The sequence below is a fragment of the Gekko japonicus genome, unplaced genomic scaffold, assembly GCF_001447785.1.
Source record: "Gekko japonicus isolate JY-2015 unplaced genomic scaffold, Gekko_japonicus_V1.1 scaffold2100, whole genome shotgun sequence".
Classification (NCBI taxonomy): domain Eukaryota; kingdom Metazoa; phylum Chordata; class Lepidosauria; order Squamata; family Gekkonidae; genus Gekko; species Gekko japonicus.
The window spans coordinates 186,554-210,135 of NW_015160283.1; the positions used below are offsets into that span (position 1 = coordinate 186,554).

The 23,582-nt window shown below is 43.1% G+C and overlaps 1 protein-coding gene across 1 annotated transcript in view; it reads right to left on the reverse strand.

Moving 5' to 3' along the window:
* Positions 1–23,582, reverse strand: part of RAD18 (RAD18, E3 ubiquitin protein ligase) — a 176,060-nt gene that overhangs the window by 87,518 nt on the left and 64,960 nt on the right. Inside the window, exons 8-9 of the mRNA XM_015415566.1 lie at positions 18,716–18,792; positions 14,840–14,900 (exon numbers count right to left, since the gene is read on the reverse strand). Of these exons, the coding sequence (XP_015271052.1) occupies positions 14,840–14,900; positions 18,716–18,792 (138 nt within the window). The remainder of the gene's footprint in view (positions 1–14,839; positions 14,901–18,715; positions 18,793–23,582) is intronic.

The following is a 23,582-nucleotide window of genomic DNA, read 5'->3' on the forward strand; positions in this document are numbered from 1 at the left end:
GTCAGCTCTTTGAAAGGCACGGTCGTGATGTCCACTGGTGCTACCAGGGACCTGGCGATATCAAAGACGCTCTTACCACAAGAGCTCAGGAGAGTGGCCCGCTTCTTCTCCTCCGTGGTGATAACGTTCGCCTTGAGGTGGAACCCGAACCTCAGCAGGTAAGCGTCCCAGTCCTCGGTCGCTGGTTCGAAGGCCTCGAACTTCGGGCTATTGGCCATAGCTGCAATCGCTGCCACCGGCTCAGGTGGTGCCTGTTGCTGCTTTGCCACGGCAAGCTGCGGCTCGCAGTTGTCCGTCATGGGGTTGGGACCAGCGGGGCTGCCTACCCACACTAGAATCCCACCTTCGTCGCCAATTGTTAAGTCCGATGCTTAACAAAATAGTCAGAGAGTGATTTCAGCAAAACTCAGGTTTATTCAGCTCGACGATCACTTCTCTAACACGGTACAACTCTTCTGATAGCCCGAACAGCTTTTCCATTGCAGCTGCTCGGTATTTAAACATTCCGGGCTAATGTAGCCACACCTACTATACAGATATCAACCTATCAGGTTGAGCGCATAAGGACCAATCAGCGTCTTTCCCGCTTACATACATTTGAACCTGATTGGCCGCTTATGTCTTGGACTTCAATCCTTGTTCAAGACGAAGCTTAACATAGCTTCCCAATTAGGTGTTTCACAATACACTTTAGGTATTCCTGGCAGCTTCAGAATACACTACAGATAGGGTTGCCAACTCCAGGTGGGAAATTCCTGGAGATGTGAGGGATGGAGCCTGGAGAGGGTGAGGTTTCAGGAGGCGTGGGACCTCGGACAGGTACAAAGCCATAGACTCCACCCTCCAAACCAACCATTCCCTTCTGGGAACCATTGTTGCCAGTCTCCAGGTGAGGACTGGAGAGCACTCAGAATTACAACTGTTCTTTAGGTAGCAGAGATCAGTTCCTCTGGAGAAAATGGTGGACTCAGTGTCATTATACACTGCTGAGGTTGCCACAGCAAATTGACACTGAGTGTCCAAGGCCGGGGCACCCACCCAGAGCCTCTTTCTAGAGGCTGTTGTATTTATTTCCACAACGGGCCTTTTTCCTAGTGTTCAAATAAAGCTGAATCACTTGTTTAAGAGCTGCCTGAAGTCTCATACTTAACAAATTCATAATCCCAATATGAAATATACAATAAATATGCTTCAGAATTCAAGCTGGAAGACATAGTAAATGTTTTGAGAGACTGCAGCTGAGAATATACCCAGAACTACAGATGACTGAGGGGAAAGGTGAAGGGCAAGAAAATGATTCAGCAAATGATAAGAAGAGATTCTGAAAAAAGAGATTATGCAGGCTTTTGAAACCTACACAAGAGGCTTTTGTGACACATTCACAACATAGCTGTGGGACTGTGGCTGTTGTTTTACCATACAGAATTATGAAACTCACACTCTACATTTTCCCAAACGCCTCAGAAATGTGTCCAAAAAGCTCATCCACAGAGATTTCTGAAGGCCAAACAATCCATTAAGTGGAATGCAAGCAGATGTACAAGCTTATGTACAAGATGCTTATTCCAAAACCAAGAAGCTAAAATATTTTCCTACGCTCTACTTGACAAACAATTAGCATTTCAGAAAGAAAGAAGGAAAAGAAAGGAGAAATTCTTCCTATTACATATTGTTAACAAAAAGTTATACTGATAATGCAGCTGTAGAAATCTATAAGTGAACCATACAGAAGAGTAATCTAGAATGCTACCAGAGAATATTAAATTCTACAAACACGCAGGAGTGTTCAAGAGAGAATGGGCAATGGAAACAACTCTTCCTACATCAGAAGAATAAATATGAATAAATATGTTTGATATGAAACAGTTTTCACATACAGTTCTTTGTAAAAAAAATATGACATTTTCACACTGTATGGTAAATAAGAGAAAACATGCTTAATTAAAATCAAAACTTCCTGTTGCTCTTCATTCCTCTCACTTCCCTGATTTCTCAGCTTTATGAAGCTCACATTTACCATGATATCTATCATGAAGTGGAATTTGTTTACTGATCACAGAAGCCTTCCAAGTTTAGGATCCCAGAGATCAGAATTCCAGTTTGTGCAAACAACCTCCAGTTCACCAAGGTACCTGCATTCCCATCAGTTTTATTCTGAAGCAACACCACAGAAGCAAATACAGAGCACGTAGAAGTTTTAAAAACCTTTTTTAGATGGTTCATCCCTTGAAGAAGCCAAGAACAAGAATAAACTGTGTAATGAAGTTGACACAGGCCCCTGCCACACGGGCAGGAAACTGCAGAAGAGAAGTGTGGCTGTTTGCCCCGGGGCAAACTAACATGCAGTAAAGCGATCAGACCTACTGTGGAGGTTCTGTGGAGGTACTGTGGAGGTTCCATGGCAAGGGAGAGGTGCCGATCACAACACACGCCTGCGCGCAATGAAGAAGCGCGCGGCGCGGCGAACTGGTTTTCTTTTTTTGTGTACACTACGAATGCGCATGCTCCGTTGGGTGCGTGTGCGCATCCACGGAGACGTGGGGAAAAAAAAACCCTTTTCCGCAAGGGGACATGGGCGGGCGCCGGATACCACCGGAAACGCGATCAGACGCCCGCCCTTGCCCCGCAGTTTCTGGAAACTAGTACCTCCAAGGTACTAGTTTTTTGCTGCGCTTTTTCGGCAGGAAGCCTCAGTTGTGCCACGGAAGCACTACGCTTCCCAGATGTGCTGGTGAGATCGCGACCGGAAACTCCGCTTGTCTTCCGTATCTCTTGCGTGGCTAATGTTGCGTGTGACCGCAGCCACAGTTGAGAAATGAATAATAAAAAAAAGTTTCAGGTGGGTAGTCACGTTGGTCTATAGTAGAATAGCAAGATTCGACTCCAGTAGCAACCTGAAGACCAACAAGCTCTATAGGATACAAACTTTCAAGCATCAAAGCTCTCTTCATCTGGAAAGTCTTTAAGGTGCTATTAGACTCAAATCTTGCTCTATAATTAAAAAGATTAACATTTTAGTGCTTTAGAGGAAAATTTCACAGGACAAAGATATTTTCATTTTTCAGAGGTTCCGTAAATCTTTAAAGCATAGTGCCAGTTTTGACTTTGCACATCCTCAGCTACTTACATTCCTGAAAACCTCACATTCCTGAAAATGTTGCTGAACTGTCAGTTTCTGCAAAGAACCTTAGTAACTTTTTCCTTCATTCATTTTAATACATACTGACTATCCAAGATGTCTATCTATTATCAAACAAAGTACAAAAGGAAGGTAGGTAATATGAGGTAACATGTACCATTCTCCAAGAACTCAAGAATACAAATATCATTATTTTCCAATCATGAAGCTATTCTTGAAGAATTATATTCTCAAAGATCAACAACTACAGGCAGAAAGCTCATCTATAAAAGAAAGGTTCCATTGTTGTGATTCATGATAAAAATTAATAGCATTCTACAAGTCTATCCACAGAGGAACAGAATTAAAGGTTAAGTGATACCTCGCATGCTGTCCTTAACATTTATACACAGTAATTTCTATGATATCCACAATGTCACTTCCCACAGATTACTTCCAGTTAGTACACTTCGAAGTATACTTCAAGCTATATAAATGAATAAAAACACCTCTGCACCCAACTCCTCTGGAGAAAATGGTGAACTCAGTGTCATTATACCCTGCTGAGGTTGCCACAGCAAATTGACACTGAGTGTCCAAGGCCGGGGCACCATCGCGGGAACAAACGTTGCAAGGTTTCCGACGAAATGATGGTTACGGATGATCCCAAGTCGACCTCCATCTCGCACGGTATGCCATTCAGCAGGACGGTGATGTGGATCTTCTTCTTTGACGGCGACCTGGTCTTCAGGATGGTCAAAGGGCAGGAACAGCAGTTGGTCAGATGGCAATCTGTAGACCTTGCGTTGTCCTCACCTCGAACCAGGGGACGTGCATAAGGAGACGATGGTGGTGTCTTCTTCCTAGCCCTGCAGAGCCTGGCCAAATGGCCTTGCTTGTCACAGGTTCGGCAAACGATGTCCCTCGCCCAGCACCGATCCCGCTCGTGATCTCTGCCGTATCCGGCACAGGTTCGCCTCGGCGCAGTTTTCACTGGGGTCCACTTGGGCCTCAGAGCTCAAGCATTGTGGACGTCATCGTGCTCACCATCGGACTCACTTGCTGATTCGTGTTGCACGAACTTGCTGGCCCCCTGTTGGATTGGAGCCAGGTTCTGACGTACTTCTTGTGTTGCTTTCTCAGCGGCCTCAGAGGCGACAGCCTCCAAGTAGGCCACAGCATAGGTGAGAGCTGACCGTGCAAACAGCCGATGCTTCAGCTTCTCGTCCTTCATGCCACAGACTAGCCGGTCGAGGAGCGCTTCCTCAAGGTCGGTAAAATTGCATGGCTGTGCAGCCTTCCACAAGGCTGACACGTATTCAGCAACCATCTCGTTTGTTGCCTGGGACCGCTTATAGAACACATGCCGACTAGCGATCTGCAAAGGTTGCGGTGTGAAATGTCCCTTCAGTTTCAGCTTTAGGTCAGCCAGGGACACGGTCTTGATTTCAGCTGGAGCGACCAGGGACCGAGCGACATCGAATACAGCCCTCCCACATGAGCTGAGGAGCATTGCCTTCTGCTGGTCCTCATCTTCGATCTGGTTAGCCTGGAGGTGGAACTCGAACCTGGCAAGATAGGAGTCCCAGTCTTCAAGGTCTGGTTCGAATGCTTCAAACACGGGTTGACGGCCATCGCTGTTCTGGGTGCAGGCACTGGTACAAGTGCTGCAGCCGCTTGATCAGCCGGGTCTCGTTCTTCTGCCCTAGGTTCCTCAGGGGCTTCTCAGTCATCCGCCGTTCTGGCATTTGTTCAGCGGGGCTGCCTACCCACTCTAGAATCCCATCCTCGTCGCCAATTGTTGAATACGAGACTCAAGACAGCAGGTGAGCAGTGATAACAGCTTTATTCAACGAAGTCAGAAGAAACAGAACAAGACAAACAACAGAGCAACAGGCTCCTTTTTAAACAGTCTGGGCTTGGCAAGCCACGCCCCCATGTCAGATAACATCCAATCTGATATTGTAAATAAAGACCAATCAGTTTGCTTCCCTCCAGAACGTCCCTGGTTCTGATAGGTTGGTTTTCAATACCTTACATCAGACTCCAGCTCTATATACATTCATTCCATTCCATACATAACAAGTTTTCAGTTACAATGAAAACTCTCAGCCTTCATCTTCCTTGAAAGTTAATTCACAAAGCAATGGAGCCAGCATATCTGTTTGGTAGTTAGGTATTTAGGCCTTGGGCCAATGCACCCAAAGTGACTTACAACAATGTAAAAATTGACTATCAATAACAAAAATAATCAACCATTAAAATTAAAACAGAAGGGATAAAAATAGCAACATAAAATGTAATATAAAATTTCATCAGGTCTTTTTAAAAGATACAATGGAAGGGAAGAGCAATCTGTGTTTTTTTAAGTTATTAATAGAATTAAACCTGTTGAAAAAATGCTACAGTGCAGTGGCCAACATAAAGTGATAACTAACAGTGATATCTGTGCAGAGTTACTGCAATCTAAAGCTCATTACACCATAACTCTGCAATACTTTTCCATTACTACAATAGTGGGTTCACAGCTGGATCGCATCATTTAACATAAAAGCCTCTTCCTCTGAAGCCACAAAAGTAGGCAGTAGAAAAGGTCAGTAGTACCATAAGGGATGAAAGGGGTGGAAAAAGAAGCTTCCCAAAACAAGCAAGATAAATTAGTAAAATCTGTTCAGAGCCAGTATGGTGTAGTGGTTAAGACTGCTGGACTAAGTAACTGGATGACCCAGGTTTGAATACCCACTTGTGCCATGGAAGCTCACTGGGTGACCTTGAGCCAGTTACATTCTCAGCCTGTCCGACCTCACAGAGTTGTTGTGAAGATAAAATGGAGGAGAGGGGAATGATGTAACCTGCTTTAGGTCCCATACTGGGGAGAAAGGCAAGGTACAAATAAAATAATAAAATAATAAAAATCCAAACTTAAATCAGTATAACTGGCAATCCATTCTTATATATCAGACAAAAACACATTCCCCAAAACCCTTTGCAAATTTTAAGGAACAATCTTTTATATTAAAAAGGATGCATACAAATAATGAAAATGCTTAATAAATCTTAATTCTCTGAAAGACAGATGTATAAACTTGTGTAACACCATGTTTTTTTAAAAAAAAAATTATTAAAGATTTTAATACTACATCAAAAATACCAAAACCAAGCAGAGTATAAATACCAAACAGTAAACACTTTGCTTTAAAAAATTCTAACTACATTGACGTCTAAATCCAAGAGGACTTAAAAAAATCATTACTAACGTGTAACACCATGTATGAGGCTCAGAACATCCAGCAGTGCAAGTTCCCTTACTAAGACTTCATGGACAAAATGGCTGCAAAAAGCCAATGTCAAGTATTATTTTCTCTGAAGACATACTGAAGTTGCAGAAGTGGGCGAGCCCATTCTCCTCTAACTCCCTTGGGATATCAGATGTGTTTAAGTAACCGCTCCACAGCTTAGCTGACATGCTGCCATCTGAGTCTTCAACTAACTGAGAAGTCAATGACACACTTCTGGGAAAATCTGGTCTCCAGATAAAATAGCTGCTAGTTTTTTAACTGTCATTTCTAGCATTCAGCAGAAGCACCTTAGAAATCACAAGAAGATGGTGAAAATGACCCGAGAAGAAGGGAAGACGTCATGGTGGCACTTGTAGCGGAAGCCACTAAGCCCATTCTGGAGCAACTTGCTGGTATTAACCAGTAGCTTGCCAAGATAAATGAACAATTTGTGTCCCGGCAGCTCCAGTTGGCAACAATAGCAGAAAGGGCTTTCAAAACAAAAGTGATGGACACTAAATTAAACGGCGATCTCAATGAGAAAAGCACAAGAGAAACAGGCAAGATTTACAAGGACTTAACCTCTTCCTTGCAAGTGTTCTTAGAAAGTGTCATCTTAAATCCTGCTAAAAAAAAAAGAGCTTGATTTTCCCTTCACAATCAAGAAACCTTTGAGATGCCACTGGTTCCTGAGGGTGAGACCAGAGAGGAAAAGCCTTAAGATTGGTGGTTTTATCCCTTTGAAGACAGAGGAAGACTGGGCTGCAGAATTTGGAGTGAACGTCTAAGAAGCTATTAAGATTTTAGAGAGTCTTAGTGTAGATGTAAAGGCGGACGGACTCTGGAAATTGCTTTTATGAAGCGAGCTGGAGGAGATGCTTGGGAAATCTTCTCATAACAAGTAACAAACTAACATATAAGCTTAGAAAGACAGGTCTCACAAAGTATATTGTTTATTAACAGCCTTTTTAAATTACTAATGGTAGTTTAACAGGGAATGATCTCCTAACCTTGGGTTTTTAGTGTAGTGTGGGTTACTTTTCTTTTTTCCCTAGCTGTAGCTACCCTATCCCTATTTTTCTTGGTAGTTTTTGTAGTATTAAAAAAAATAAAAAATCCCCTCCGGGGGGCTTATATATAAAAAAAGAAATCACAAGAAGCTGCCCCCAGAGAAGGGCTGATCTTACCAAGCCTTTCTACCTGAGCTCTTTGCAAGCATTCTCAGTCAGACATTCTATACATTTATATGTCCCTCCCTATCATATTGTTTGGAATCTTGCTTCTGTAGACTATCTTGCACATACCACATTTTCAACTCAGTATCATTCACAATTCCCTTTATTTAGGGCATAGCAGTCAGGAACTGGAACAAGCTACTATGGTGGCCCTGTCCACTTCCCTCCCTCAGAGGCAAGATTTTCCCTCTGTTTTTCTTTCCCCATCTGACTGAGCAGCCCTAGTAATGTGTTTTCTTCTCTGCTGAAGAACTTTAGCTGTCCCAACCTATCACACTATGATATTATGGCTGTTGGCTCAGCCCAGGAACCTGAGGGAAAGATCAGGAGACCACTTTAACAACTTAAATGGCACTCAAGGAATTCTGAAATTCAAAAACAACAAAATATTTTAACTCCCTGTTTGACTGAGTAGGGAATTTTCTTCTCTCTGTAGAAGATCTCTCTCCTTTCCTTGGAATGGAAGCCTTTGCCTACTTCCCAAACTTCCTTGATAACTCCCCCCAGTTCTCCTGCCTGTGTTAAAACTGCTCTCAGTCAGGGCCGAATTCTGAAACCGTCACTACTCGACTACAGCTGAAATCAGACTATCAGTACTCAACTTAGTCAAGGCAGAAATCTCTCCTCAGCATGCAGCTCTCAAGTCTTTCTCTGGTGAGCTGATGCTAACCAATCAGACTGCTTGGAGCAGCCTGTCACTCAAGGCTCTCTGAGTCTGTGAAGACTTAACCCTTCACAGCCCTTCAGCTGTTTGTAAAGCACTTCTAAGCTTGTAAAAAGTGCAGTCCATCACGGCTACCTTCTCATTGCTGTACAATTTTCTCTTTATGGGACAAAAAAGGTTGTGACCTTGGGTGAGTCACAAGTTCTTTCAGAGCTGTTCTGGAAAGAGCAGTTCTTGAAAGAGCTCTCTCAGCCGCACCTACCTCACAGAGAGATCCGGGATAAATACATCTGCGCAGTTTACACATATCCGGGAAATAAGTGCTACATAACCTTGTCCCTTTTCTATTTTGTAGCTGGTGACCCTGGCCCTTTAACGAAGAGGGAACGCGGAGTGAGGGTGACGAGGCAAATTCCTCTTGAGCGGAAAAGCGGCGGCGCGGAGAAGGAGAGGTGACGAGGAGTGTTGCGGCGTATGCGGAAGTAAGGGAGACGCATATAGGAGCTACAGAACGACGGAGTGACGTAATAAAGAAGCGACAACAAGCGGAGACATAACAGAAGCAAGAGAGGGAAAACGCGGAACGACGTAGTAACGAGGCAACGAATCGACCGCAATAGAAGGAGCAACATAAAGGGATACAAAATGAGGATTGAAAGGAGAGTTAAAGAGACAGAACCCAACTGCAATAGGAAAGACTGTAGAGACATTGAATACTGTAAAGTTATTGATTGCTGAACGCTGATCATAAAGTGGGGGGAAATACAGTAAAAGTAGGATTACATAAAGGAAACAATACAGAAAGAGCTAAAATCATATTATACCATAAAATAAATAAATAAATAAATAAATAAATAAATAAATAAATAATGGAAATAATGGCATCAGGAGCAGGTAACAGTAGGAAAGGCTGTATACCCTCGCCAGGACATTCGGGAGTTACCAGCCAACTAAAAACAAACACCTCACAACAATCAATGAAAGAACTGAAAGCATCTATTCAGGAAAGCATAGTACAAACTTTCTAACAAACAGTGGAGTTAACACTACCAGATTTAATTAAGAAAGAGTTAGCCCCCATATGCACAAGGATGGAAGAAATATCAAATTAAAACAGAAACAGAGATTAAGAAACAAATGTCTGACAATAAAAAAGAAATAACTAAAATTGCCAAAACAACTAGTAAACTGGAAGAAAAAACACAAGATCTGGATTTAGAGATGCAAGAACTAAAAGCAAAAAATGACAAATTGGAGGAAACCATCATAAACTTTGAAATGGAAAGAGCAGGGTTTATAATTAGATGCCAAAATATATCAGAAGAAATAGATAAGAATCTAAAAGAAGAAATAGCTAAAAATTTTGTGGAACAACTGAATATAGGTACTAAAGAGGAAATTTTAGAGGATATTGAAGCAGCTTATATGAAAAACTCAGCATATGCCAAAAGGAAAAAACTTCCTAGGGAAGTACACAACAAATTCTATAAAAAAGAAACAAGAAATAAAATACTGAAAGCAGTGAATGAGAACAAAGTAATTATAGAAGAAAAAGAGATAAGGATATTAAAAGATATCCCCTGGAGAGTCAGGGGAAAAAGAATAAATTACAATATCCTAACAAATCTCTTAAAAGAAAATGGAATCATGTTCAGATGGCTTATTCCAGAAGAAATACTATTTTCTTAGAAAGGCAAAAGACAAAGAATAAATTCTATCTTTAAATTAGAAAAAAAAATTAGATAATGAAGGAGAAAATCTAGGTTGGCAAAGAGAAGAAGAGGAAGAAGAAGAGGAGGAAGAAGAAGGGGAATATGCAGAGGGCCATGAGGAAAGTACAGGGAAAAATCTTGGGAGGATGCTCTGATATCGCTGATACATAAACCTGACTCAGAAGAGAAAGAAATACAAAACTATAGACCCAGCGTGGACCGGCCAAGGTAGCAATGCCAATACAACAGATTCCGGTGCTCTTTGGGAGGGGAAAGTATAGCGGTGGGTCCAGGCCATGGAGTATGGGAAGGGTGCTGAGAAACAAAAGGGCTCGGCGCCCTTCCAGCCTGCAACTCATCCCAAGGGATGACAGTAGTGGGGCTAGGATTAGCAATCCCCCTCCGACATTGGTGTTGTGTAATGCCAGGTCTATTAACAATATATTAACAATAAAACAACGGTCCTTAGGGACTTTATTATGGAACAACAGGCTGACCTGGCTTGCGTGACTGAGACCTGGGTGCGGGATTGGGAGACTGCAGCTCTCTCCCAGCTTGCCCCACCTGAGTTTTCAGTCCTACACCAATCACAGACTGGGGGCGGGGGGGAGGAGTGGCGATATTTGTACGAGAGGCTTACTCCTTCAGGGCGCTCCCTACGATGGAGATTGAGGGCTTAGAGTGTGTTGGTCTGGTGCTGGAGGCCGAGGAGAGTTTGGCAATCTGGCTGGTGACCTGTCGGCCTAACGCACCGGCCAGTAGTCTGCCGTCACTACTGGAGGCCGTATCAGGCTGTGCGCTAGAGCACCCTAGGCTTTTAGTCTTGGGTGACTTCAATGTCCATGCCGATGACGCGGCCTCTAGTCAGACTACGGACCTGGTGATGTCCATAGCGTCATTAGGACTCTCCCAATGGGTATCGACCCCCACACATTAGGCTGGGCACATGCTCGATTTAATCTTCGTGACGGGGATTATGGTGGACCGGATTATTGCCTTGGCAGTGCCATGGTTGGACCACCACACCCTGAAGGCTCGTGCAAATGTCCCGCCCCGACCCTGTTTAGGCGGCAAGTGGATTTTAGCTTGCCCACAGAGCCTAATGGACCCAGTGCAGCTTCAGATGGCTCTGCGGGATCCGATGCCCCCTGGTGGTTCGCTGGATGAGCTTGTGGATGACTGGCATAGCCGACTTTCTACGGCCATCGACGTGATCGCTCCCCGGCGCCCTCTGCGCCCTCGCTCTAAGCTGGCCCCCGGTATACCCAGGGGTTGCGGCTTATGAAACAGGAGCTCAGACGGTTGGAGAGACGGTGGCGCCGAACTCGCGACGAGGCTACAAGAGCATCTTATAGGATGTTTATGAGATCCTAGGAGATTGCAGTCAAGGCTACAATAGAGTTTTCCCTTGTATGGCCGTGGCCCCGCCCCTAGCGTGCCCGGCGTCATAACGTCACTTCTCTGTGACGTGCACGCTGAAGCGGGGTTCCCCCCGGGGCCCGATTCCCCGGCGTCGGGGAACGGGCCTCTGAGGCAGGGGGGTTTCTGCCCCCTGGGGGGGATTTGGCAGCCCTACTAGGGTACGAGAAAGATAAAATTCATGCTAACTTTCGCAATCATATTATTAGAACAGCACTAATTAAAATATGGAAGGAAATAAAAGATAGCCACGATATAAAAATCCCATGATGGGTGTCACCTTTAGAAGCGTTTATAAACCCTAAATTAATGTCAAGGGGAAAAGCTATGCCATATGATATATTGCTTGACAAAAATAACAAACTAAGATCAGTAGAAAATTTAAAAGAAAAAAATATCCACCTTACATGGTGGGAACAAATACAATTGCAAGATAGATATAACAAAGACAAAACAGTGGAATTCTTAAAATTCAAATCTGAACTTGACAAAATTTGGCTCTCCTCCAATGACAAATGAATTCAAAAAATCTATAACTTTTTGCTGGATGAATATTTATACGATGAAACTATTAAGAACTTTATGATTATATGGATGAAAGATTTGGGAAAGACCATACAAACTGATGATTGGCAAAAAAATATGGAAAACAATGAAACTAATGTGAGTGGTAAAGTTTAAAGAAAATATATTTAAAATGTTTCATAGGTGGTATTGGACTCCAGAAAAGATAGCAAAAGCGTACAAAACACCAAATAAAAACTGTTAGAGATGTAAAGCGAATGTAGGGACTTTCTTCCACATGTGGTGGAAATGTGGAAAAATCTATAGATTTTGGGAAAATGTAAGTAGTATAATAACAGAGATGTTGCATATTAATCTAAAACCATGTCCAGAGATTTATCTGTTAAATATAATTCCCAAGGAATACAAAGAAAATGATGTATATGTACTGACATATCCTTACAGCAGCTAGAATCCTAATAGTGAAGTATTGGAAACAAGATACCAACAAGAAAGGAATTAGCTGGGAAACTTTTAGAAGTGGCAGAAATGGATAAACTGAGTGTAATATTGCAAGGAAAAGATGATAAAATATTTCAGGAAAGATGGGCCGAGGATATATAAATGGATAAAGAAAAAGAATAAGCAATAGACTCTTTTATGTTATATGTATTTGAATATTAGTATATGTATGAATATACTTTGTAAAAGTTAAATAAAACTATCAAAAAATACAGCATTCTTGAGCAATTTGAGAAATCAGACTACTTCAAAACAAAGCTTAGGGTTCAAAATAATATTAAATGGAATGTTTTAAAAATCAACTTTTAAAAAGAGGAACTACTGAGATGTATGCCTTAGAAAAATTGGCCCTCTAACTGGGAGGAGGGACTATATTTGTTCAAAGCACAGCAATGTTTTCACAATTCATGAAATCAATATAACCGACAAAACCAAGCCAGAAATTCAAGAATGGCCCATGCAATGCAATGCTCAGTAGATTCTGTCATGCAGTTTTTTATAACCATCCTGCTGCTGTCCTGAGAAATCTTAACTAATAACTCACAGGAAGAAATGGGCATCCAGCAGTCCTGTACTGAGACAGTCAGAGCAGCATGTGAAATGTACAGTGAGGCTGCGGTCACGCACACTAAATAATCCACTTTCAATCCACTTTCAGTACGCTTTCCATCTGGATTTTGCCAGTTCACACAGTAAAATCCAGTTGTAAAGTGCATTGAAAGTGGATTATTTAGTGTGTGGGACTGCAGACTAATGGTGTTATAAAGGTTTATACTAAGCATTATCTGATGTGCAGTTCTAGGATTTCGTATCCTGATTTTTTAATCAACCACAAGTCTCAATCAATATAATAACAAAGCCATTGAGAGTGACATTTCAAACATATGCTTATGCTGAGTCCAACCTACATCAAAGCAAAACTTGAAGAACAGAGCACCATCCTGCTAACGTCCAACCTTCTTCATTCAAAAAAAGGCAGGACCCTATTTGCCTCTTGAACAGAATTGTTAGTGCTAGTGTACATCAAGAAAATATTGGCACCACTCCTCTTTCCAGAGGTTCTTCTACACTCAGTTAAGGGCCTGTCCCTGCTCACGCCACTCACCAACCACAGAGGCCACTGTGCTCGCAATATTTGTTTGCAGTCTGAATACTGAATGAGCAGTTCTGCTGCCTGCCAATGGCTGATGAAGCAGCAGCAAGAGCAATCATTGGTTTTTGAAAACCCAAATACCCAAAATTAGATCTATAATAACTGCCTTTCTCCCCAATGGGGTCCCAAAGTGGCTTACAGAATTCCTTCCTCTTTGTTCTGTAAAGGAGAGAATATTTCCCACCCCACCTGTCCATTCCTCCTTCCTCTGCAGTGTGGATCCAAAGCAGCTCACGCTGTTCTCGTGTCCCATTTTATCCTTACAATAATCACCCTATGAGGTAAGTTAGACTGAGAGGGTGTGACTTGTCCAAGATCACCCAGGATGCTCTGCAGAAGAGGTGGGATTTGAATGTGGGTCTCCTAGATCCTAGTCAGACACGCTAACCACTACACCAAGCTACTTCGTTCTGACTGGTCAGGGAAGTTGCTAAACCCCCTTTGGTTTGTAATGGAAAGGATATGTTCCACCCTTCCTGTCTGTGCTGTGTCCACCTTCCTCACTTCTCATGAGTAAACCTTAGTTTTCCACTGCAAATTGCTTAGTGATAGTGTTTCATGTGAGGTAATATATAGTTGAGAGTCAGACCATAATAACAGTACAGGTCTTTATTAACTATCCTGCTGCTCCTGCTGAATTACTTCCTGTAGATGTTCACTCAATCTCTCTCTTCCACTGTGACCCTGAGTTTTCCCCCCATCTACTTTCCTCATTCACTCAGTTCCACATACATTGTTACAGTAGGGAGCTAATCTGTGTCAGGATGTTCCAATTCCATTCTTTCTTAGCACTGCAACCACAATAAGCCTTCTGAAGCTGGTAGCCAATTTTGAAATGCCTAGCTTTAGTTGTTATGCCTTCCACAGAGAGCATTAGCTTCCACTGCAAACAGCTGCAGGGGTCACGTCTGGAGCTAATCTAGGCCAGTATGTTCTGATCCCCTTCATTTTTAGCACTGCAACTCTCACATTCATCTTGAAGCAGTAGGGCAATTCTGAGATTCTTGTCTTTCTTTTCTGAGAAGTTATGGCTGCCGCAAACAGATAGATGGACCCTTTTGTTATTATAGATCCCCCCCCTTCACATTGACTTGCCAGATATGAAAACATAAACCATGAGAGTTGGGGGACAGAAGACAAACAATTTAATGTCCTTCCATTTTGCATCTGCACATTTCCTAAGGTAGGACTTGTTTTTTTAAGAATATATAAATGAAATTATCATGTTACTTACGGTAATCTCTATGCACTTCATCAATTTCATTCTCCTCCAGATGATTTGCAAATGTCAGCCTCTGCAACAGTTGTACAAAGATTATTATTATTTATACAATGATATAAACCTGCACTCAAGCCAAAAAAATTTAGACATAAGTATTTTGAAACGAAAAAAATTATCTCTCATAGCCAAGCATTGGCCCCCTGTGCAGATGAAAAGAATCTGTACTGTGTAGCAAACCACAGCTATAGTTTAGAGTTCTGTGAAACCAGGAAAGCCCAAGGTTTATAGAACAATCAGCTTTACTTTAAAAAAATGTAACGTGATGGTAAAACAAAAATGTTAAGAACAATGTCTATGCAAGGCAGACAACACATTAAAAACAGAGGCTATGACCCTATGCGAGTTCTGTGCACACTGGATTGCTTCAGCTATGGTGTGTGCGTCCTCCTTCACAAAAATTTCCATTTGTGCAAGGGCCAACTGAAAACTATTGACGTTGTACAAACCAAAGAGTCAAGAGTTTGGGTAGCATACTGGGTTCCTGTAGCAACTCAAAGTGGCAGCCAATGCTGTGGTACCACAATAAGGTAAAGGAAGTGGCGGTGGTAGAGGTGGTAATGGAGGGAGAGAAGCAGAGCTGTAACCAGGCGGAAGAGCCAGATCCAACAGAAAGGTGGGAAGGGAAGTGGAGCTGAAGTGTGTGGGGGGGAGTGATTTCCCCTACTCTATTAGTCCTCACATGTTCCCCTCTTGTTGTTGTTCAGTCGTACAGTCGAGTCCAGATCACGCCAGGCCTTCCTGTCTTCCGCCATCCTCTGAACTTTCATGTTCGTTGCCTCTATGACACTGTCTAACCATCTCATCCTTTGCTGTCCCCGTCTTCTTTGCCCTTCAATCTTTCCCAGCATCAAGGTCTTCTCCAGGGAGAGCTCCCTTCTCATTTGGTAGCCAAAGTATTTGAGCTTCAGTTTCATTATCTGGCCTTCCAGGGAACAGTCAGGGTTGATTTCTTTTAGGATTGACTGATTTGATCTTCTTGCAGTCCAAGGGACTCTCAAGAGTCTTCTCCAGCACCATAGTTCAAAAGAATCTATTCTTCGGCGCTCGGCCTTCCTTATAGCCCAACTCTCGCAGCCATAAATGACTACTGGGAATACCATTGCTTTGACCATGCAAACTTTTGTTGGCAGGGTGATGTCTCTACTTTTTATCATGCTGTTTAGGTTCGCCATCGCTTTCCTCCCAAGGAGCAGGTGTCTTTTAATTTCATGGCTGCTGTCACAGTCTGCGGTGATCTGGGATCCCAGGAACGTGAAGTCTGTCACTACTTCCACGACTTCCCCTTCTATTTGCCAAGGAGTGATGCCATGATCTTAGAGTTTTTTTTTTATGTTGAGCTTCAAGCCCACTTTTGCACTCTCCTCTTTTACCCTGAGCAAGAGGCTCTTAAGGTCCTCTTCACTTTCTGCCATTAGAGTGATATTGTCTGCATATCTGAGGTTGTTGATCTTTTCCCCAGCAATCTTAATTCCCGCTTGTGATTCATCCAGGCCAGCATTTCGCATGATGTACTCTGCATATATATTAAATAAGCAAGGTGACAATATACATCCTTGTCGTACTCCTTTTCCTATGCTAAACCAATCAGTCGTTCCATATCCGGTTCTAACTGTCGCTTCTTGACCCTTATACAGGTTTCTCAAGAGACATCTGAGGTGGTCTGGTACTCTCATCTCTTTAAGGACCTGCCATAGTTTGTTGTGATCCACACAGTCAAAGGCTTTAGCATAGTCAATGAAGCAGAAGTAGATGTACTCTCTTGCTTTCTCCATAATCCAGCGAATGTTGGCAATTTGATCTCTAGTTCCTCTACCTCTTCGAAACCCAGCTTGTACTTCTGGCAGTTCTCTATCCACGTACTGTTGAAGCCTAGCTTGTAGGATCTTGAGCATGACCTTGCTAGCGTGTGATATGAGTGCAATTGTGCGATAGTTTGAACATTCCTTGGCATTGCCCTTCTTTGGGATTGGAATGTATACTGACCTTTTCCAATCCTGTGGCCACTGTTGCGTTTTCCAAATTTGCTGGTTGTCAAGGACATCAAGGTCTTTCTTGTATAGTTCTTCTGTGTATTCTTGCCATCTTTTCCTAATCTCTTCTGCCTCTGTTAGGTCCCTACCGTTTTTGTCCTTTATCATGGCCAGCTTTGCATGGAACGCTCCCTTGATTTCTCCAATTTTCTTGAAGAGATCTCTAGTCCTTCCCATTCTATTGTTTTCCTCTATTACTTTGCACTGTTCATTCAGGAAGGCCTCCTTATCTCTTCTTGCTGTTCTCTGGAAATCTGCATTCAGTTGGGTAAATCTTTCCTTTTCGCTTTCCTTCTTTCCTCTGCTATTTGTAAAGCCTCATCAGACAGCCACTTTGCTTTCTTGCATTTCTTTTTCTTTGGGATGGTGGTGATTGCTGCCTCCTGTACAATGTCACGAACCTCCACCCATAGTTCTTCAGGCACTCTATCTATCAAATCTAGACCCTTGAATCTATTCTTCACCTCTACTGTATATTCATCAGGGATGCCATCTAGGTGGAGTGCTGGAGTGGACAGAAGAAGCTCCAGCTGGCCCCTTCCCTCCCTCCCTCTCTCTCGGGTGCTTTTGCAGAGCAGCTGTTGGGTGGGAACCCAGGGCTTATGGGCTGTCCTGGCAGCTCCCTTCCTTCGGGTGGGTGCTCTCTCTCTCTCTCCCTTCCCTTGCTGCTCTTGGGAGGCTGGGCTGGTGGGCCCAGTGACACAGCCGAAGCTGCCTTGGAGTCCTCCAGCACTGCATCCACGCCTTTCTTCTGGCACGCCAGCATGGGGGGCGGGGTGGCACTCAGCAAGGAGGAAGGGATGGTTGCCTGCTGCTTGGGACTCACCTCGGTCTGCCAGTGTCGGCTTGGGAGGAATGCAGGCAGCACACAAGCAGATTGCCCACCAAAGGAGGGATGCCAGGAGTGGGCAGCGCTAAGGAGGCGAGGCGAGTAGCGGACTACACTCTTTGAAGGCAGACATGCCCACCGACGGTCAGAGACCTGGGACGCTCAAGTTTTCAACTCTATGGCTGCTGCTAGAGCAACCCCCCACCGGCCAATTCTTAAAAAGCGGGGGTGGGGGATCTCAAATCTGGGGACCCCCACCCTAACAGGGGAGTTGGCAAGCCTAGAGTAAAGTCATACATAGCTCTAATAGTAAGTCTTCAACAGTTCAGTCAGAAGATCTACTCAACAGGGTGCCTTTTAAAATGAACACACTGTTTAAAAATATTTCCTCGCACACACACAGCTTACCTTGAGTCACACAATGAAGATCCTTATACCGTGGTGGCAGCTGCTGCTAAAGTAATTATTTTTTAAATCTGTACGGCCAATCAGATCTCCAATGGCCAATCAGAATCCCTGCTGGGCAAAAGTCCCACATGCTCCCCTTCACTTTCTAAAAACACTTGGCTGCCCCCAGGAAAGGTGGCAGCAGACACTGTGCTATCCACAGACACCACATGGGGGACTCCTGGCTTTGACAGCTAGGCACTGCACAAACTGTAAATGTGACAGGAGTCTTAACTTCAGCATATGCACCTTCTTAACTTCAGCATATGACACAGAAGTAGCCTTCATCCCTCAAGTTCAACAGGACGTTCTGCAATCTAAATACAGTCATTCTGAGCAGTCAGTCCAAAGTTAAGGTACAGATTGTTCTTTATTTGCTTTAATGTTTTCATTACAGAAAACTGGAAGGTGCCATGATAATTAACTTTGAAGCCATGCATAGTTTCAGCAGACTACTACTGAGGTGAAAATGGAATAAAAGATACCTATTCCTCTTTACGACGTTGAAGCTTATCAACTTACATCTTTCCCAGCCATCTTGGATTCAAGCTGTGCTCGAGTCCTCTCATTGTTTTCCAGCTCTTTCACTATTTCTTCAACTGTTGGAACAAGCAAGCACCATGATTAGCAAGCACCTAGTACCACAGGACGTCCTACAGTCAAGTATTAAATGTTACTGAAAACGCATTCAGTCTTTCATGTCGGGACAAGAAGAGCCGAAACACGTTAGTTTCAAGTGAAAACACATTTTCTAAACTAAAAAGAAGCTCTTTTTAATAGGCTCAAGGAGGAAAAGAGAATGTTTTGAGATGAGATGATGCATTTCATCTCCCTGGTTAAATCAAGACCTGGGTGGAGTAGGGAATACAATCACTGGAAAAAATGGGGGAAAGAACAGGAGCTAGGTAACTAAAAAAACAAAGTAGGAGGGATCACTCTTATTTCAGCTACTAGTTTATTGTGAGTGAGAGTTACAGGCTCTCTTTGTAGCATATTCCTGGTTGTTGGTAGCTCTAAGCATCTGCCAAGTTTTGTAACAGCCACCTATCCTTATAAATAATGAAACATCAACCCTAACCTTCTCCCTAGAGTGCCTGTTATCCTATACAGAGGATCATTCTAACATGCAACCCCTGCCAGCACCCGATATGGCATTTTCCCAGCATGACACAGCACTTCTCTGGAAGGAAACACTAGTTGTTATTGTTGACCTCAGCACCAACAAAAATTTATTTCCCAATTAATAATAAAATAATATGTGTCACTACTGGTCCACCTGCCCCTTTGTAGCAGGCATAACTCATCAGAAAAGAAAGTGAGGAGTCTCAAAATTTGGCCACCAGCTTCAGAATGGTGGGAGCGGTAGGGCCAAAAATGAAGGGAATTATAACATCCTGGCTCTATCTCAGGAACATCCCTGTCCTGTGCTCTGCAAAAGAAGCAAAGGTTAATTCTCTATAAGCCATGAAGGTGGCGGCAGCAATGACAGGGAGGTTGGAGCATGTCCCTCGCTTTACAAAGCAGAGGTGGTTTACTTAAGAAGCTCTATGAGCTATGCTTCAAAAACCACTATTTTCTCTGTGATAGCAGCCATGTTCAAGTTACACTGAATGCACATCCATCCTGTCTGTATGCATGCACACCTGTAGGTGAGAAAAGCCAATGTGCATTCACTTTACAAATGAAACTGGGTCCAGTACCTGGATATATATGAAGTTTGAAGAACACATTTGGCTGTACAAGAGTTGAATGTAACCTGAGAATTACTCAAAACACATATAAAGAAGTATCAAGTAGGGATGGGCATGAACTGGTTCATGAGACAAAATTTGGCACAAACTTGGCCTGCTTCAGAGTCTTCAAACCAATGTTCAGAGAAGGCGCCTTCCCTGAACATTTACTGGACTGTTGTTCAGCTGAAATGACTGTGAGCTTTGAAGTGGAGGGAAACAAAACAGAGCACTGAAATGGCTGGCAGTCATTTAAACCTGCTTTGAAGCAGGGGGAAGCAAAACGGATGGGTTTAATGGCTCGCAGCCATTTAAGCCTCACAGCTGATGGGTGGACCAGCTGCAATGTTAGGTTTAAATGGCTGCCAGCCATTTAAGCGCTTCATTTCATCCCCCCCTGCTTCAAAGCGGGGGAAGCAAAATAGACAGGTTAAATGACTGCCAGTCACGTAAGCCTTCCCGGGCAAGCCCCCACCCCATTCTCCTGTCCACAGCTTACTGTGGTTGGGAGAAAGGGGGATCCGAACTGGCCAGTTCAGTTTGGGCATTTTTTTGTTCAGTTCAGGGTTCAGTTTGGGAACCCTTTTGAACTGGAAGTTTTGGGCTCGTGCCCATTCCTAGTATCAAATGCATGCTGTATATGGATTGTAGATGCATTCACTGTAATTTGTGAACAGGTCTTGTGTCCTACATAAGAACATAAGAAGAGCCATGCTGAATCAGACCAGTGGTCCATCTAGTTTAGCATCCCATCTCACACAATGACCAACCACTTCCTCTGGAGGGCCAATAATAGGTCATAAAGGTCGAGGACTTCCCCTGATACAGCCTTCCCCCAAGATTGCCTCCTTAATCAACAGTTGTCCTGGCTACCACTGAAACTCTTCCAGGCATCTATTCTTACATACTTCTGCCAAGACCAAAGCCTTCCTGAAAGCAGAAGTGAAGCAACAACTACACAGTTGGAGAAGAAGTTGACCTCTTTGGGTAGTTTGTGAAGGAAATGAAGTAGAAGTGCCTAAGGCATATACATTTTCCTCCAGCTGCAACTGCCATTAAATACATCAGTGTACCATGTCTCGCAAGGATGTATTAGAAGTTTTGGACCATACATTGCAGGATATGAAAAGAAATAACTATGGGAAGTAAGCATTGTATTAGCTGGGAACTTCCACTTTCTGTTATCCCACAAGGAACTAATGCTACTGAGTTGCATGCCCCCTTCAAACCATTACATTTGGAGTGGTGTCCAAAAACACTGCTTGATGGAAATTATGTGTGTAATAATTTGCTAATTTCCTAATAAAACTAATTAAAATCCCAATGCTGTTTGTTTTTACATTTAGGTGTTCTACCTGATTTCTTTTAAAGAATAGTTATTTGTTCTCAAAATGTAATTACACTTATACAAAATGTACTTACAATTATATGAGAAAGAAATGGGACCACATGCCTCTTTTGGCATTAGTTCATGGGGCACAGCACCTATGAAGTAGTCCAAGCACAGATATGGAGTTGGTGAGCAGAGTAAGTGAGGACAGATCCCTAGTGAGGTGCCTTCCTCAAACATTTACTGGATTTGTGGCTGTTTGGCTGTTTGGGGCCAACCATTTAAACCTTACAGCTGAGCGACAGGGGGTCTGCCAGTTAGCTGTTAGGCTTAAATGGATGGATGGCAGCTATTTAAACCTAAGAGCTGACTGCTGGACCCGCCAAGACTGCCAGCCATTTAACCCTTCCCAGATGTACCCCTCCTTTCTCCTGGCCTCAGCGAGCCATGACCAGGAGAAAGGTTGAAGCCCTGCTCCCCGTTCTCCTGGAGGTGGCTCACCATGGCTGGGAAAAGGGGGAACCGAATTCACCAGACCACCTTGGTTTGGGTGGGGCCTTTGGGGTTGGTTCAGTTTGGGAGCAGCCCCAAATCAAACCATTTTGGGGGGGTTGTGCCCTGCCTATCCCTATTGCCCAGAATTCAAGATCCAAGGTTCAGATTATTTCCTGTGTAAAATAAATGGCTGATTAAAAACAAAAAAGAGCCAGCCTATTTTACAGTGTGCTACAAGACAATAATTCTCCTCAACAGATTGTGTGGGGTTTTATGTTTTGCTGATTTTAAGGCTATCCTACAGTGACAAAATGCCCAAGCGAGAACCAGTAATGTTGGATCTTTCACATGGGAAAATGAAACCTAAATATGAATTCAGACAGGAATTTGAGATCTTCTAAAGAATTTGCTCCACAAAATAAAGAGATTTAAGAAAGAAATCCAGTACTGGTGTGTTCAATCAACAACTCACGAATAAACACAGAGTTGTGAAACATCTGCTGATCTGAAGACAAACCCAATTTGGACTGAACTGATTTAACAGAAGCACAACTGGATTCAAGTATAAATCATATCATTACTATACTGGCTTAGATTCAACCTGGCTCCAGGTGGTTTGTCAGACTTTGCAAATATGTCTGCAAGTATGTGTGTCTGAACGCAATTATTTTTCAAAGAGAGATACCTGGGAAGCTACTGTAGTGGAGGGGGGGAGGTCGGTGCTCAGTCAAGGAGATAAAAAATGGGAGAGGAATTTCACAATGTATTCAAAATTCCATTCAAACCTCGGTATCAGCTATAGAAATTATCTTTGCCCACAGTACAGGAAGCCAGAGTTTAAAAGGACACCCAAATCTTGACATACTATTTTAAATCCCCAAGTTTTAGAGCATATCAAGAAAACACTCTTGAAGCCCAGATGGATTCCTCAACGTTCTCACTTTGTTAAAGCAATGTAAGTTTTTCATTTTTTTCATTACAGATGACAAATAATGCTTAATAATTAATCTTCTAATGGTAAGCTTTAACCTTCCATCTACAGTATGACCTCTTGCCAGAGTGGGGATGTGGTTCACTGAGAGAACACATGCTTTCCATGGTTAATTCTTGTTAATTAAAAATTCTGTGGTACCATGGCTCAAAAAAAAAAAAAAAATAACCCTCTGGGACGTGACTCATTCTCAGTCAAAACAGACAACATTTGCTATTAAATTACCAATGCTAAAACTCAGTTCAAGGCAGCTCCCTCTACTGTTATTTTTTTAAGTAGTTCAGCAATACAACAGAAAGATCACACAGTCAGCAAAGGGAATCAAGACAGATTCCCTGCAGCACCACATTGCTGTAAAGATTAACCTCTTCCTAGGAAATAAGAAAGGCTGTCCCTCTAAAAATACTTTTTGGAAATAGAATACTGGTCTTTGCCTTCTCCGCCAAGCCATTCTTCAGTTGGACCCAGAAATCCATCAGCAGAAGTCACTGGCAGTCACAGACCTTTTCCACATCTCCTCCCCTCAACCTCCAGAAAACTTGATTCTCAGGGTTGTGGTACCTACATGGACTAACAGCCATGCAGGTGGAGGGGGGGGAATCACCATCCTGCCTTTTGCCAAAGAGGGAGTTATTAGTTCAACGGAGACAAAAGGGATTGCTGGGGGAACAGGAACGCCAGAAATATCCACAACCATCAGCACCTAAGACCATTTTGTTTGTGTTAAAGTTCTCTTCTATGGTTTGCCTTATTTGAACCTGTATGAATTTGTCCATAGTCTAAGGTGCTGCTCTTCTCTGCATACCTGCCTTAAGGGATGTGATGTAACAGAGAAGAGAGCTT